General features: G+C 41.8%; 1 protein-coding gene and 1 non-coding gene across 2 annotated transcripts in view; one reads left to right on the top strand and one right to left on the bottom strand.

Moving 5' to 3' along the window:
- The first annotated feature begins 3630 nt into the window (after positions 1-3630).
- Positions 3631-3758, top strand: LOC142849123 (small nucleolar RNA SNORA33). The gene has a single exon (XR_012910525.1). It is a non-coding gene; the product is annotated as a small nucleolar RNA SNORA33 (small nucleolar RNA).
- Positions 3759-8623: 4865 nt separating this feature from the next.
- Positions 8624-17479, bottom strand: part of Adarb2 (adenosine deaminase RNA specific B2 (inactive)) — a 545357-nt gene continuing 536501 nt past the window's right edge. Inside the window, exon 10 of the mRNA XM_075970268.1 lies at positions 8624-14500. Within this exon, the coding sequence (XP_075826383.1) occupies positions 14324-14500 (177 nt within the window). The 3' untranslated portion in view covers positions 8624-14323. The remainder of the gene's footprint in view (positions 14501-17479) is intronic.

The following is a 17479-nucleotide window of genomic DNA, read 5'->3' on the forward strand; positions in this document are numbered from 1 at the left end:
CACTATGCCAAGACTGGGTTTCGATTGCCTACGCTTTACGTAGCCGTGTTGGGGCTGCTCCTTCTCGGTACTTCCTTGCCACAATGAATGAAGCCTATTACTTTGTTGGCTAATTAAAGATAAAAGCCGCTGCTGTCCGCTTCTTCCCATTCATCCTCTCCTGCTATCAGTTCTGTGCCTCTGACTCCACACTTCTCCCCGTACCTTTATCTCCTCATTTTCTCAGATGCCACCTGTCATTCACCGCTCCAATCTGCTCTTGCTCGAAGTGCTCCGATGCTTCTCTTTCATTCTCATTTGCTACACATCCCACATTATCATTGAGCTATTATGATTTTTCACATGGCTTCTGTGCTCTATTCACTATTTATTTGTGCTTTCAAGTTCTACTTAATCAAAAGATCTGTCAACTTCTTGATGCCGATATCAAGAAGTACCTGCTTTAGCTTCATTTTTGTTGCTGTGATAAAATATTCTGCAGAAAGCAATATGAGGGAGGAAAATGTTTATTTGGCTTTCAATTTCAGGTCCAACAATAAGAGCCGTCATGGCAGGAACTTGAAGATAGGTCTGTTTGCTATTTCACACAGCATTGCTTCTGACCAAGGAACTCACTCCACAGCTAAAAAAGTGTGGCAGGAATCATGGAGGATGTATTCTTGCTAGCAAGCAGGCAGGCTAGCAAATTCTCTGATTTCTTTCTTTTCTTTTACAAATTAAAAAATATTGTATGTATATGAGTGTTTTTTTTAAATTTATTATGTATACAACAGTCTGCCTCCCTGTATGCCTGCAGGCCAGAAGAGGGCACCAGATCTCATTACAGATGGTTCTGATCCACCATGTGGTTGCTGGGAATTGAACTCAGGACCTCTGGAAGAACAGTCAGTGCTCTTAACCACTGAGCTATCTCTCCAGCCCATGTATATGAGTGTTTTGCTTTCATATATGTCTGTGCATCTTGTCTGTGTCTGAAGCCTGTAGAGGCATAAGAGGGCATCATATCCTCTACGTTTTGGTTATAGGTGGTTATGAGCTGCCATATAGGTGCTGGGAAATTGAGCTCAGGTTCTCTAGGAGAGCAGCTAGCACTTTTAACTGATGAGCTATTTCTTCAGTCCCTACAATTTGCATTTTTAAAACACTTTAGAACTACCTGTTTAGGAAATGGTGCTCCGAAAATGGTTTGGGAACTCTTACATCTACCAGGTAACTCTCAAGACAATTTACTACAAACATGCATATAGGATAATATGATCTAGGTAATTCATCAATTGAGATTCTTTCCCCAGATAATTCTAGGTCATGTTAACAGTTGAAGCAAACCAGGATAGCACCTATGCTTTTTATTATTCCCAAGGGCTTAGTCCTGTGATTTATTCACAGCAAGTTTCAATAAATATTTACTTATTAAAGAGTTTGGGAGAGATAAGGACACCTATGATTACCTTGAGTCATCCCTACCAATGACCAGGTGAGTACAGTAATGATGGGGAAAGGGGATCGTTGAGGAAGATAGGGAGTGGTGAAAACCTCTGCCTTGACTCTAACCACATCATTACTATTGTTTATTTATTGCCTTCTTTGTCTTAGGAGCTCCCCTCATTCCCTCTTCATAATGGTCCTTTGATGCAGGTATTATTATTCTATTAAAAGGTGAAGACTTGGAGGTGCAGAGAGTAAGGAGGCTTGCTGAAAGCGTAGAAGTCTTCCCGATGCCAGCTTTTGAAACCAGCTTCTGCTCATTGTAAGAAAATCACTCACACAAACATCTAGCACGGGCCAGGAAAAGGAACAGAAAAAGTTGCAGCCCAATTCTGAACAAAACCCACCGAAGGCTAAAGCTGCAAACTGGACCTCAGTCTGCAGACGTGTCTCACTTTTTTTTTTTTTTTTGATGGATGGATGGACATGATCTGGGTTTGACGATAGACTATGCCATCCGTAAAGTAGCTCCTGTCTTCCCAAGCGATCTTTCAGGGTAGTACTGCTTCTTTTGAAATGCAAATAGTTCTTCCTAGGGAGAGAAAATTTCAAGACACCAGTCTTTGATATTTATGCAAAGAGGCTTAATAGCTGGGCTAAATTTATGCAGTAAGGGGCTAGACTGATTTCTTTCAAAGGGAAGCTCCAACCAGAAAGAATGCAGAGTTCAGGACCTGTGAGGGCAAGAAGGGATAGAAACAAGGGGCCCTGGAAAGGTAGAGGGCGCGCTACAGTAGGTTAGAACAGTCCAGCAATGATGAGCGCTGTTTCTAGACTCCTGCCACACATGCTAATTTGGGAAGTGCAACTCCTAAACTTCATATTCCAAGGTGGGGTGACATGATTCTTCTTATCATGCCAGATAAATATTTGCTGAAATGTCCCAGGTTTCCTGCTTGAGAAATTAGGAGCCATATTAGCATGGTGGGGAGGGCACATTCCTGTCATTTGGAGGTTCCCTAGAGATGGGTTTCAGGGTTGCAGATACCCTGATTTCATGTAGGAGTGAAGATGTCTCTTCCATTCTGTATTTAGTCATATGCGCATAAAGCTTATTGTCTTTTAGCCCAATGCTATGCAGGCCTGTTTGAAGTGGAAAAAAGCAGTTGCAGCTCTTTCCCTTCTCCTTTCTTCATCCGGCCTATGACTTCCCAATGATGAGGGCATAGGGCAGACATTGAGTGTCTAGCTTCATGCTGGATGTACACTCATTTCACTCTGTAGACCCAAGTAGAGTTTCGCTTAAGTCCTGGCCAAGAAGTCTCTTGGGTGTCTGCTGACAACAGATTCTCAGAGACTCTATAACTGGCCAGACATGTTTAGATATGCTCGAGACTCAGCAAAAGTGACCAACCCATGACTCTTGCTATACTGAGAATCAAGATGAAGGAAGAATTTCAAGAACAGGAAGAAGTCTTTCCTTTTTCGAATGCCAGCGAAGGATTCCTTATAAAGAATCGAGCTTCTGAACACACTTCTACATGGGGGCATTTCCCACCTGACTTATGCTGGAAGTGGAGCCTGAGAAAGCTAGATGTGCAGAGAGCATGTGCTCAGAGCAAAGGCAGCAAGAGGAGTGCAGGGATAAACTGAACTTAGCTTGATCCCACGGGGAGACTGAAAGCAAGAAATATACTCCTTAAAGGCAAGAGGGGCAAGCTGTTCTCTTCTGGGTCAGTCTTGGGTGTTGACTCCCCTGAAGGTGTGGGAGATGATGGAACCAAATACAGCAGGTCTATACAGTGGTGGGTGCAAAAACCAAAGTAAGTTCATTCAGGAAGCACAAAAGAGGAGAAAGATTTATTACCTGCAGTAGGTAAGGAGGGCATGGGCGTTATGTCCAAACAATGACTTGCCGAAACAAAGGAAGCGTGGGGAGGGGATTTCATTTGGAAGTGTGTGTGTGTGTGTGTGTGTGTGCGCGTGCGTGCATGGTTATGTCCCTTCCTCCCCACTTGGTGTGTGTGCGCGCGCACTCATGTGTGTGTGTATTAGGGTCTGGCACATTGTTGAGTATGCTCGGTAGGAGTGCATTCCTGAGCATTTCCAGTTTGAGGTCATGGTTTCAAAGGAAAAGATGGGGGAAACCTTTTTAGACTTAGTGCTGAGTCTTGGAGAGCTTTCCAAACTAGAAAAGTTAAAATGGAGCCAGTCAGTAAATCTGCTTATCTCAATGTGCTTCCGCAGAAACTTAGAAAAGGCAATAGTGATGCCATGTTACAAGCTGTAAAGGACAGCTGAAATCTTTAAGATCCCTGAAAATGGCTGCAGCATTATCATGCTGGGAAGCACTCACGACTGAAATAATTGTAGTGAAAAAACCTTAATATTGAATAAATAACTTGCATCTAATTTAAAGAAGAAAAGCTAAATTGACTAGGTAGTAATGCCTTCATTTGTGCTGAGTGTCTGAAAAGATTTTCTTGCTTTTGCTCAAGTCCTTTTTTCTATGCTGCCCACCTCCTTGTGCCCCTCTTCATCAACAGAAGTGCATATTCATTCCCTTTTTTACACATGGTTATTAAACACAAGCTGCAAAGGAAGCACCGAGGATACCGAGAACTTAAATCAGGGTCTGGGTGGGATTTCCATACTGGTCAAGACCCTTTTATAAGACTTTCAAATGGCATCTGACTTGTGCTTAAGATGGGATGGGTCCAGGGCAGCCGTGGGAACAAGGTCACACTAGAGGCCAGGTCTGGAGGTTTCTCCTGACTGTTCTGGTCCCTGGATGGTCCTGATTGTCTCTGGAAGATTCTCTCAGCTTTATTCTGAGTACTCCCCACTTGACGCTAAGCATGCTTTCTGTGTTGAACACTCTTCCCTTTGACCAGCCTCCTCCTCTGTTCTACTACTCTGTTTGCTTTTGTTCCAGTGATCTCTCTCTCTCTCTCTCTCTCTCTCTCTCTCTCTCTCTCTCTCTCTCTCTCTCTCTCTCTCTCTCTCTCTCTCCTTATCACATATACAGAGTTTGATCTGTATGTACACTTGCAGGCCAGAAGAGGGCGCCAGATCTCATTACAGATGATTGCGAGCCACCATGTGGGTACTGGAAATTGAACTCAGAACCTCTTGAAGAGCTGCCAGTACTATTAATTTCTAAGTCATCTCTCCCACTACCTGTATTTACTGTCTCCATGGTCTTGTATTCTGGCCTTACTTCACTATGTCAAAATGTCTAACGACATCTTTACTAATGCACACATTCTCTTGGTTATAAATAATTGTTCTAAGTCTTTGCACTCTTCTCTTTATGAATTAATTTCACATAACTGGCCATTTTCCTTATGCATGCTCGGCAAGTGCTCTTCCTCTGAATGCTATTCCTTTCAATCATTTTCATGACATGTTTTTTTTTTCTCTTAGACTTGAAAAATTACATCACCTTTTTATTCTACAGGACAACTTATTACTTTCTGTGAGTTAAAGTCCCTCTTCTCTTGTCTAATACTTGCCACCTCTTGAGGACTAATAGGCTCTTGTCATTAAAATATTATGATATCTTTAAGTATTGCTGTTGCTAAAGGCAAGTCACTCACCTGAGTTACCTGCCAAGTGCAGGTGCATTCCCTGAAAGAGCAATGCAACTTGAGAGAGTCACAGAACCGACTGGCATGACTAGAAATCCATTTGACAGGTTCTGAAAGACATCAGATTTTCATTCTTTCCCCAGATCCCACTTCCTCACAGAAGAAACCTATCTCTTGTTGAAGAGTTTGTGAAGTTTGTTTTGTAATAATGAAGGCCAGACATTTGTCAAAATTCTATAGCCAACCTGAGCTCTGAACAAGTAAGGGGGCTGTGTTTAAAAACACCGATGTTATGGCCTGGAGTAACCAGTCAGTATATTGCTTGTTTTGTAAGCATGACGACCTGCATTCAGTCCCTGGCACCACATACAAACAAAAGCCAGCCATTGGTAGCATAAGCTTGTAGTCCTAGCACTGGGGAGAGACACACACATGGATCACTGGGGTCACTGGCTAGTCAGGCTAGCTTTCTTGGAGAGTTTCAGATTAGAGAGACCCTACCTCAAAACCAAAGTATTCAATGACTGTTAATAACACCCAAGGTTGATTTCTGACATCCACATGCATGCACACACATGCATATGCACATACAAAAATGTTCACGTGCAGGCATACCACTGATGTTCCTTCTGAATTCAATTTTAGGTTTAGTTGAGCAATTTTTAATGAAAGACTAGGGAGCTGAGTATGCCTGCCTTGACATATATCAGTACTTGTCCATCATTGTCATTATCATATTTGGCTCTATTTATACTTTATCCTCTTTCTTGTTGAGGCAAGGTCTCTGGCCAAGGATGGTCTCAAGTTCAATACACAGTCAAGGGTGACACTGAACTTCTGATCATCCTCAGGACTCTACCTCCGAAGTGCTGGGATTACAGATTTGCAGCAGTCGACGGGTTTCTGTGGTCTGGGGTCTAACCTAGAGCTTCATCGTGCTAGGCAAGGACCTTGCCAACCAAGTTGCATCCTCACCCCCTTCTCACTTCATCTTTAGCATGTCTCTTCCATAAAGGATTGTGACTTTTTGTACCTCACTGGAAAGAGTGTATTTCTGTCATCATGTTAAACTTGACTATGGGAACTTGATTTAATAGCTCCAAAGTAGACAAGGGTGTGATCAATCACAGGGCTTAACATCCTCTGCGGTGGTCATTTTGTCCTTCAACCTTCATGTGCACTGATCGCATTTTAAGAGTAGCAGTAGATTTTAGTTCCTTTCCTTGGGAACAGACACTTAGCTGAAACCTTTTACTAAGACAATATATCATAAACTTCATGTTCCGTGCTTCAAAAAAAAAATCTCAACAAGAAAGAAAAATGCCACAAGAAAGATATATCTGCTCTAGGCTAGGGCAGGCAGGGGCCTGACTGGCTGGAGGAATGCTTTGGGCATGGATGTAAAACATTTAAAGATGTTACCAAGGCTCTGATCACTCATTCCCAAGCATGATAGATCCCCGCCCCTAACCCTGTAACAGGGTTCTCCTGTAAGCAATATTAAGCAATGGAGAGCAGGGCAGAAAGACATTTTGGGAGATAATATAAATGAGTTCAGAGACCAGTCTCTGCAGCAGATGAGAAACAGTTCCTATCACCAGCCAGTGCTCGCGTTCTTTAGGTTTGGTAATGCCAGTAGGATGGCTTCAGATGCACTTGAGAACTTACCTTGAACATCTCTCAGCCACACTTTCGAACATCCTTCTTTTGTTTGTTCTTTGAGACAGGTTGCCACTATATAGCCCAGGCTGTCCTAAAATGTACAATTCTCTTGCCTCAGCTACTTTAGTGTCGGATGACAGGTGTGAACCATCATGCTTACCTTTAAAAATATTGGTGTTTATTGTTTTTTATTTTATCATCTGTTTTATTATATGAGAACAGGGTTTCCCCCACACATATGGCTGTGCATCACACGTATGCCCCGTACCCCCAGTGCAGAGGGCATCAGGTTCCCTGAAAATAGAACTACCGATAGTCATGACCTGCCGCAGGAGTGCTGGAAACTGAGCCTTGGTTCTCTGATCTTAACTACTGAGCCCTTTCTCCAGCACAGACTTTTTTTTTGTATACTGGGCATTAAACCTAAGGTCTTATACATGCCAGTCAAGAACTGTACCGTTGAACTATATCCCTAACCCTCAGGTGGTATCCTTTATTTCCTACTAGAAATCCTACCCTTTTATTATTCCTTCCACTAGGGATAACCGACTATCAGACCTAAGAAATGAGAAGCTCAGGGCTGGGGAATGGTCCCAATGATAAAGTGCTGGTTGTGCAGGTATGAGGACTGGAGTTTGGATCTACATCATCCACATAAAAGCCAGGTGGATGTGGTGGCCCACTTGTAATTCCAGCCCTCAGGAGATGAAGCAAGGGACCTCTGTGGCGAGCTCGCTACTTAGATTAGCCAAATTGGTCAGTTTCAGATTCAGCAAGGGACCCTGTCTTAATAAATAAAATGATTCTTGATCAAGGAAGACATCCAATATCAACCTGTGGCCTACACATGCATCTGAGTGCTTTTGTGTGCACATATTCACCCCCCCCCACCATGAGAAGCTCTTTAGAATACTGATTCTAAGTTGAGAATGGAGGAACTCAGTCTTCTCATAATCTGTTTCAGACTCCATCTCTGCCTTTTTCTAGGATATCATGTGCTCTTACCTAAGCGTTACTCTTCATAATATAAAACAGACTGAAGAAAATGGAAGAAATCCTTACTCTGGATTAAAGGGCTTGTGTATGTGTAGATACATTCTAAGATAAGGATGAAACAAAAGATCAGTCTTTCAAATGATCATAAAGGAGACCTCTGTTCAGCATATTTTAAATTTTTGCCTATTCCCAGGGTAAAGGGAGAAAAATCAAAGCTCTTTTCAATAGCAAATGTCCCTTCCTGAACATATTTGGCTCCAAGCTTATGTCTCTGGAAAGAAGCAAAATGTGCTATTGAGATGGATCGAACTTTCGAATGTCCAGTCATGCAGAGTTAGATAGAGTTGAGGCTATAAACATCCTCAAGTGAAGTTTTAGGCTTATCTTATGCCCTGGTACCCACTAGGATCAATGTTTGACAGTACAATTGTCAGCCACTGCCATATTTCATATGCTGTGGAAAACCTCGGTGGAGAACTGAGAACATATTGAGTCTTTACAATGTGTTGCCTGTTCAAAGCATTGTAACACAGACTTCTTTGATTTCCCTGGGAAATCCTGTGAAACTGTAGATATGCCTTGTTTCCAACACTCAATCGTGAGAAAACTGAGGTTCAAAGTCATGCATGAAGTCACTCATTCCACGTCCCCCAGGTAAAATAAATCACTGACTCAAGACTTGAAGACAAGTATTTTCATTCCTAGTTCCATGATAATTTAACCAGTTTGAGTACATCAACTCTGAAAGGGCAGCATCTGGGCTAGTAATTGTTACTCTGGCATGTTCTGACAGCTAACATAATTATTATTAGATGAAAAAGGTTTTAGAGCAAATATTCTATTTCTTTGAAGAGGATGGACCTTCTTGAGGCTTTACTAAGGCCTGGACACCACAGTATTCCAGAGACTCCTTAATACACAGCTTGATGAAAAAGGCCTGACAACCCAGGAAAGAACAACTTTACTTGATATTTTTATTCACTTAAGAGAAACATTCACTTATCAGGTATCACCAAAGTGCAATTTACAGAACTCAGAAGAGGCAAATTAACATATGTAAATTCATATTGTAAGGTTTTTGGATTTTTATTTTACAAATATTACAAATATACATCCATTGATACAATATTGCCATTCAATCATGCTTTTTTATGTACATACCTTCAACTAAGAATGACTATTTTTTAAAGTTCATTTTACTTAAAAAGTGCTGAAAATTAGCTGGGCACCTCTGGGAAAGATTTGATTAAATTGATTCACAGACTTCCAGGTGATAGAAATCAGGTGCCCATGTGAAGGAGGCACTAGAATCCAGATCATTTTGTATTTATTTTGAAAAGGGTGCATCATCTCTCAAACCATTTAGAAAATGATGAGTTGGGAAATAAGGTGATATTTTCTCCAGGCTTTGAGACTGTACACTTCCCTGCAGGGGTGATATCGTTTGGTTTAAATTTCTTGAGATGTGGTTATCTGTGATTCTTTTGGTTGGAGGTCAGCTGACGTGGACATGCTCTGGGAATCCAGAATGATCATTGTAAATACCGTAGTCATGGCTGTCACATGAGCACTTAGGGAGCTTCCTGACTGTGAGTACCAGTATGCCTGCTACTTCACTCCTCTCCGGTATAGACCAGAACAAAGAGAGCAGAAGTTTAGTAGGAGGGAAGTGCAACAAGAATGTGGTGTGGGGAGGTGGGTGAGAAAAGAATCTAAAGAAGTAAAATTGCTGGGAGAATGAACATCTCCATTTTCGGTTTCCCCAGACTTGGGTTTGGAGAAAGGATATGGGACAATGCTCTGCTCTCCATGACCTCTCTCTAGTGGCCTCCGTCTATGTCATCTTGTTTCCATTTCCTTGTTTCTCCACCATCATTTATCTGATTCAAACTTTGTCAAAGAAGTTTGACAAGAGCCCCATTGTTCCCAGAAATAGTTGTGTTTCCATGTTTAACTATGACTCAGGACCACGGGCAGCGCCCAGGGCCCACCCTTTCCCTAGCCCTCCACTGAAGTGCCCCAGTCCCCACTGTACAGTCTCCCATGTCATCCCTAACAACACTTTATCGCTTCTCCCCCATCACCTCCAGCTAAGGGTTGGTTCTTGGTGGCATATCCTTTCCTGAGGCAGCACTTTGAGTTCTCTACTCCTTCATGAACTCTGCAAAAACCCAAAGCTGGGATTCTTCTACAAAATGTTCAACATACTAGATTTCTTAGTGCTATACAAGACTGTAGATTCTGAAAACTGTCCTCAATAAGAGTGATGGAGAAATAGGTTTTTATGAATGCTAAGACTTTGGCCGGAAAATGTGGTTACAACAGCCAACTGGTAGTACATAAAAAGAAAGACATTTTCTAAACTTCCTTTGGTTGCTATTAGAAAGTGATATCTTTTGGGCCAATTAGGTCATTTTTTTTTTAGAATGGCCTCTTGAAAATGATCATAGAAGTTTCCCTAAATAAAAAAGTCTACTCTATTTAAATTTCAGTTGTCTTTTTAAATTTTTTAAACAAGATACTATAGACTCATCTTGAAATTTATAATCTAAAAATAGGATTTCATCAAAATACTGTAACTATTCTATTCTGGGAATTGATATACTATGTATTTACTATTTATGGCTCATCAAATATGGTAAACACTATACAAAAAGCATTTAAATTTATTGGTAAGAACTGTCCTGTGAAAAGGAAATTATATGGGAAAAAAATATGAGCTATGCATCTTTTAGAAAAGCATCTTAGCCTGACATTTGTGAGGGACAAGACATCACAAAATCAATAGTGACATGATAGATATATACAGGTACAAAGAAGATCACAGGATCACAGAAATCAAAAGGAAGCGATTGTCAGAGATTTTCAAATCTTTTCCTGGGCAAAAAACAAAATTCAAAGAAATCTTAAATTCAGTAACTTGATATTATACATTGTTGTGAAATCTTTTGCTGGAGGTGGATGAGCAGCGTTTCTGTGTCCTCATGGACTTAATCATGAGATTCAGTCCTGTGGAAAGACTCATAAATGAACAGACGTTGGCTTTTTGACTGAGAACCAGGCAGGGAACCTTAAATCACTTATCTCCCCAATAGGAAAGCAACATGTTTTGGAAGCAGATAAAGATGCTGTTGACTTCTATTTGGATTTTAGGAGTGAGACTTAAAGGGTGTGGATACAGAAGACAAGATTTGCAAACAAAGGGTGCAATGATCAAAGAGATCTGGGGGTAGTTTTGAGATAAATCAGGTGGATAAGGAACAGCCAAGGTGGCTAAGATACCTGCCTGTTCTCTTTATATTCTACCCATATTCTTTTCGATTTGTTTGACTGCATTTGCTTTCGGGATGACTAAAAGATAAATATGACCTATGTGTGTTTCTTTCTTACAGAAACTTCAGATGGGGTGTTTCTGAGCTGCTTCCAAGTCACCCACCCAGTAGCTAAAATGCAGGGAAGCCTAAAGTAGGGTTGGGATGCTTTTGTGGAGACCTAAGTGAGAAAAATCTTTTGCTATTTACTCTTTCAGGGTTTATTCATGTACAGCAGATCCCATGACTGGCTACTTCTGAAGTGGGTTGGGTTTCTGTAGGTCAGGTGTAGCTCATATATATCTCAATATGGGTAGGTGTGAAATTCTGATGTAGCTACCTGTCTGCTCCAAATAATAAATGTCACAGGACTTTTATTCTTCCCCTTAATGTCTCTTTGTTTTTTCCCATTTCTTGAAGATTATCTTTTCCTGACCTCTGCTTCTCAGCATGTGGCAGGGTTCACTTTAGATAGTTTCAGCAGCTCTCTTTTCCTTGACTAGATTCAGGAACTCCCTGCTTCCTTCTCATCTCCCTCCTATGTCACACTCACTCTGACAAGGATCTTGCGAGATGATGGTCAACTATTAAAAAAAGTATTTTCTGTGATGTCTCTTTGGAGAAGCCCTGGTGTCTTAAAATCCCATTTGCAGCATCAGAAACATCTCTTCCTGCTATAGACATATCTGGATCCCTAGCGCTCCTCGCTAGGAATTGCCTGTTGACTTAATAAGTGATTCTCAGGGAAGTTGGCTCAGTGGCTAAGAGCATCTTCCAGAGGACCCAAGTTTGATTCCCAGCACCCACATAAAGTATCTCCAAACTGTCTGTAATCCTAGCTCCAGCAACTCTGACACCCTCTTCATCCTCCTGCAGCCTCCTGCACACACATGCACAAACCCTCCAGCACACATAACTAAAACCAGTAAGCAAATCTCTATGCTAGTGCTAAGGGGTAGAACTTCTTCAGTGGGTGGCTTTATTTTAAAGGAGATATTCATCTTTAGGAAAGTTTGGATTGCTCCTGAGAAAACAGTACCTTAGACACCATGAGTCATAGCACTAGACCTGCAATTTGTACACATGGTGGTGCTCACTGTTGGGCAATCGACTGCTTCCCATGTCTCTTGCACAGGCCAAAGGGGTGGCATTTCCTGGGGATACTTGGCAAGTTGTCCTATTCTTCCTCTTTCCATCACATGATGGAAACATTTAGGATCCTGCAGTTAATGCCAATTTTTTTAATAATTGATAACACTGTTTGAAGCACACTGTTATGAAGTGTTGTGTATTCTCCATTCCACCCCTCAAAACACAAATAATTTGAGGGAGGTCTTAGATTTCAGCCAGGAAGTAACCATACCTAATGGTTGAAAGACAACACATAAGCCACAACTCGGCTCTTAAGGTTTCAAGCTTCCTCCCAGTTATACACCAAGTTATCAGAGATCACTAGAAGCTGGCCCTTGACTGTTGCCTTTACACTGAGTGAAGATTCCATTTTCCTCAGTACTTATATTTGTATTTGCATTTCTTTGAAAGTTTATCTTGAAAATGCTTTTACAATGGTGTTTATATTCTTTTCTCAAAGGATGTTAGTGATAAATGTGGTCTCATATTAAATCCAAGGAGTTAGTATTTCCACTCTTCTTTTTCTTGTAACAAATAGCTACAATTTAATATATTTCATGTTTACCTCGTTCTTATGATATCTGCAATATATGTTAAAATATTACATGTTGTAATGGTTGAATTTTTATTGAGGATTGATGAGCTGGAATTCTACTCAGGAATTCCATGTTCTAAAAGTGGTTCCTCCTATACTTTTTAAACAAAACAAAAACCAATAATGCAGTTCAGATGGGGTTAAAAAGGATTTATTTTTCTTTTATATATATGATAGTTTGCCCACATGTATATAAGTGTATCGCACAGGTGCATGGAGCCCTCAGAGGCCAGAAGAGGGTGTCATAAGCACTGAATCTGGAGTTATGGATGCAAGCTGCTATATGAGTGTTGGGAATTGAACCAGAGTCTTCTCTAGGAGCATCAAATGCTCTTCACTGCTGAGCCATCTCTACAGCCCATAAGATGGGATATTTTTAAATAAAAAAGATTACACACATGTTAACTAACTTGATGAATATTAGAAATGAGCTCCAAGTAGAAAAATTAATTCAAGGAACTTGGGTTGACTAAAAATATGTTACCAACATGCCTCCCTTTGTCTGGGTCTTCTCCTCTTAGGGACGATGATATAGGTTAAATATTAAAGAGATCTATGCCTAGCTATGAACTTTGATGCACATTCTAAAAGTGGAATAATTCTGTCTCTTTAATTTTGGCAGCTATGATAAATCACAACTATTCTTGTTAAAATTATTATTATTTTATTCATGCAAGATGATGATTAAGAAATCTAAAATGATAGAATAGCTCCTCAAACCTAAAGATTTTGTTGAGTGTTTTATGTGTGTGTGTGTATGCTTTCTTTATTTTAACAATCCATTTTAAAATTCAGAACTTTCTCTAAGACTCGGTTTTATTACTATTACCTAATGTAGAGATTATTGGGTCGTAGTTATAACCATTCTGCAGTTCTCACTTCCATGGCTGTCATATGTGCGAAAAACAATGAAAACCAGGCCTGGGTTTGTTTGAAACATTCTACAACTGGGCAGATGAAAAGCAGTTTTCTTAGATCATAGATCACGACTCTTCTGTGTCTTAGGTAACTATCCCTTTGTGTCATAAACAGGGTTTTTCATTGACTTTAGTTGCTCTTTAACAGTGTCCATCTCAAGAACTTTTGAAAGACGGTGGAAAGGCCTGAATGGATAATGAAAACAATTCAGCATTCATTCCTGTTGGGTTCTTTGGAGTTAAAGAGCCCATGGCTTTTCTTTTCACCTGTGGCTTATATGGAAGTCATATAAACTTGTGCTGGGGAGACTCGATCACACCACTAGAGAGGCCCATGAAAGGGGAGGGAAGCACGGAGGATGGGGCATGAGGCTGCACGTAAGTACTACTTTCCAATCTTGCCTCTGAGCGCCCCTTGCCTGAAGAGATTCTTTCCTTTTGATCCCAGGAAGAGATGGGGCTAATGCAATAGTGCTTCTACCTCAAGCTATGTGGACAGAGTTCTTGGAACTAACAACCCAGGGAGAAGCAGCATGAACAAAACTCAAATCTAGTCTCCGATCCAGACATGAACACGTGTGTTCCTGAGCACGGAAGGAGAACAATGTTAAGAGTCAATGGACACACCACACCACCATACAATGGCGTCTCCTCCAGGCGTTTTGCTCTGCTCCAACAGCAAAGGAGTCTAGCGACTTAGAGACTTAGTAGAAACTGATCTTGCTCTGGTGGTTTTCTCACCCAGGTGCCAAGACCAGCTTTCTGAAAAGCCTTGAAGAGCTGCTGTTTAACAGACTGGTAGGTGTGAGCCCCCAGCTTAGCCTCACAGTACATGGACGGTGTGTCTCCATGACCGGGGATCCGTGTGCTTAGCTGTGGAGAGAAAGAGGAAGTGAATTCAACCAGTCATAGTAACATGAGGAGTTTCACAAGCAAAATACCAGCTTAGTCCCAACCCTTGTCATTTGTCTCCTTTGCTGTACAGTACAGCGGCAGGGCCTGAGGAGATGGCTCGTTTGGGAAAGGCCTGCCTCTCAAGCGCGAGGACTGAGTTCGGATCCCTAGCATCTGTGTCAAGAGCTGCATGTGTTTGTTCATGTCTATAATCCCAGCCCTGGGAAGGCGGAGACAGGCATTGCCTGAGACTTGTCGGCTGACTAGTCTAGACACTTGATGGGTTTCAGGTTCGGTGAGAGACCGTGTATCAGAGAATAAGGAGAAGCAATCAAGGAAGACATTCAACATGGACTTTCGGCCCCCAAACTCATGTCACACGCACCCTCCCTCCTCTATGTGTGAACTCACACACACAAACACATGAGAAAACAAAACAAAACAAACTGAAGGGCAGTTATCTGAATTCTATTGGGAAACTGTGTGAAAAACCCAATTGTTAAGGATACTTTGCCTTATCAGAAGAGCAGATGATAACATATGACATATGACTCCCATATGACATAACATATGACTCACTTCCTAGTAAGAATTTAACACTGCTTTCTTAGCTGGGTGTGATGATGCACACCTGTAATCTCAGCAGTTTAGAGGCTGAGTCAGGAGGCTGCCATGTGTTTAAGGCCAGCCTGGGATACATAGGAAGACACTGACTCAAAATGAACAAAAAAAACCCAAACTTAGCAAAACCCAGAAAGAGATAGAGGACGTAGCTCTGAGGGAAACAGGCCAGGGAAAGATCACAGAACTTGGATCATGTAGGCAACTCCCACGAGGGGGTGAGGAAGTACTTGGAAATTGTTGAGTAGAGCCTTGAGGGAACAGAGAGTTTAAGGTGTCATGGTAATAACAGTCTCAATCTGGGGAGTGCCCAAGTGGACTGAGAGACTTTTCAGAGATAAATGTCCCAAATCACAGAGGAGAGGTGCCGCTTTCCACACGATGGTGGCCCAGTAGGGCATGAGGAAGCTTCCTGACACACCAGTGTGGCTTTTGTAGAAAAAGTAGACAAAGTAGACAAAACAGCGCCAATAATAAAACCACTGGTTTATCTATTCTTTCCAAAGGATTGCTAGGGTAGGTTTGTGCACTAACAGCATCATGGCAGGCAGGAGAGAAGAGGGCCTTTGAGTTGTGTTGTTCATTAACTAGAAAGGCAGTAAAAGCAGGATGTTATCAGGCTTCTGAGTCATAGGAGGCAGAAGGTGGAGCAACGCAAGGCAGAGAGAACATATCCATCGATGTCCTCAGTTCCCCAACAGGACAGAAAGACGGAGGGCAGGCCTATGGTAGGGGAGCTTCCAATAACACTGCAGTCTTCCCAGAGGGTTTGCAGATCAATGTGTCCACTCTGTGGCCAGTGCCACAGAGAACAAGAAAAGGACCTATTTGTTCAGCAAAACAAGAAGAGCCAGTACTTCTCCAGACCATCTAAAGTCCTTGGAAGAAGTGAGACATGGGAAAAGGGGTAAGTGTGGGCATGATAGAGGCAGAGCGTTCTAGTCAGAACTGGAGTATATGGTGCCATATGCCCATATCTGCATGGCTGTGGCAGAGGAAGCTTACTGCCAAACTCTTAGATAACTGTAATTTTTTGAAAACATTCTCTGAGTAGGTAAAAATGCTTAAGCATTTCTATGCCTGCTATTCTACTGGTTGATATACCAATCCAAACACTATTATTGGGTGTGTATTTCATATGGGTGCACGTGTGTGCAGGTGCACAGAGACCCAGAGGCCAACCTCAGGAGTAATGCTCTTCAGAAGGTGCCAACTTTGTCCCCTCCCCTTAGAGAGACCGCTAAGATAGGGTGTCTCACTGGCCTAGAGCTTTGTGGTTAGGCTAGGCTGACTGGCTGGACAGCTAGCCCCAGGAACACGCCTGTCTCTACCACCCCAGTTCTGGACCAATAGTGCCACCATGCTGGGTGTTTTCACATGGTTTCTGGGGCTTTAACTCAAGACCTAGTGCTTGCGTGGCCAGGGTTTCATTGACTGAGCTTTGTCCCAATACAAAAAATGAGCAAAATCCTTTTTTTCCATTATCTTAGTTTTTATCTGTATTTTATTATAATCTGCTATGCTTTCAAAGTACATAAAATTCTGCATTTCAGTCTTAACCTTCCAAAAGTAGTTATTATCTGCTTATGAATGGAAAGCAGATTCTGAAACATTGCTCTTCTAGAAATGGGTAGCCTTCTGGGTTGGAGAAAATTGCTAATTCTGACAGCCACCATCTTTGAAAATTAGTGGGAAATTACCCACTTTCCTTCCTTCCTCCCCTCCCCTTCCTTTCCTCTCTTCACTGTGTGTGTGTGTGTGTGTGTGTGTGTGTGTGTGTGTATGCTGCGATATGCATTTGGAAGTCGGAAGGCAAGTCACAGATGTCAGTTCTCTTCTTTTATCGTGTAAGTCATGAGGACTGAACTTGGGTCCTCGGGCTTGGTAGCAAGTGCTTTTACCCACTCAGCCACTTTGTCAGCCTCTATATACTTTCTGAGGAGTAGTTTCTTTATACCTGAACTTGGAATAATATTGTTTCTCTTTTTAATGTTTTAAGAAGAATTTATTATATTATTTTATTTTATGTGTATATGCATGGGTCTGGGTGTATATATTCACATCACATGTGTGCAGTGCCCGCAGAAGCCAAAAGAGGGCACTGGATCCCTTGAAACTGGAGCTACAGACAGTTGTGTGTGGCCATGAGATTTCTGAACTGACCCCTGGACTCTCCTAGAGGAGCTAGTATACTTAACCACATGGTCTTCTCTCTCTATGTACCTTTCTCATGACACACTGCGAAAACCAATTGGCACAGTGCCTGGTGGCATTAGCTGGCCCAACAATAACCTCTTTTGTTGCTTGATTTCACAGAGACATACTTCCCAAGCCCTG

The sequence above is a fragment of the Microtus pennsylvanicus genome, chromosome 4 (genome assembly GCF_037038515.1).
Source record: "Microtus pennsylvanicus isolate mMicPen1 chromosome 4, mMicPen1.hap1, whole genome shotgun sequence".
NCBI classification, from domain to species: domain Eukaryota; kingdom Metazoa; phylum Chordata; class Mammalia; order Rodentia; family Cricetidae; genus Microtus; species Microtus pennsylvanicus.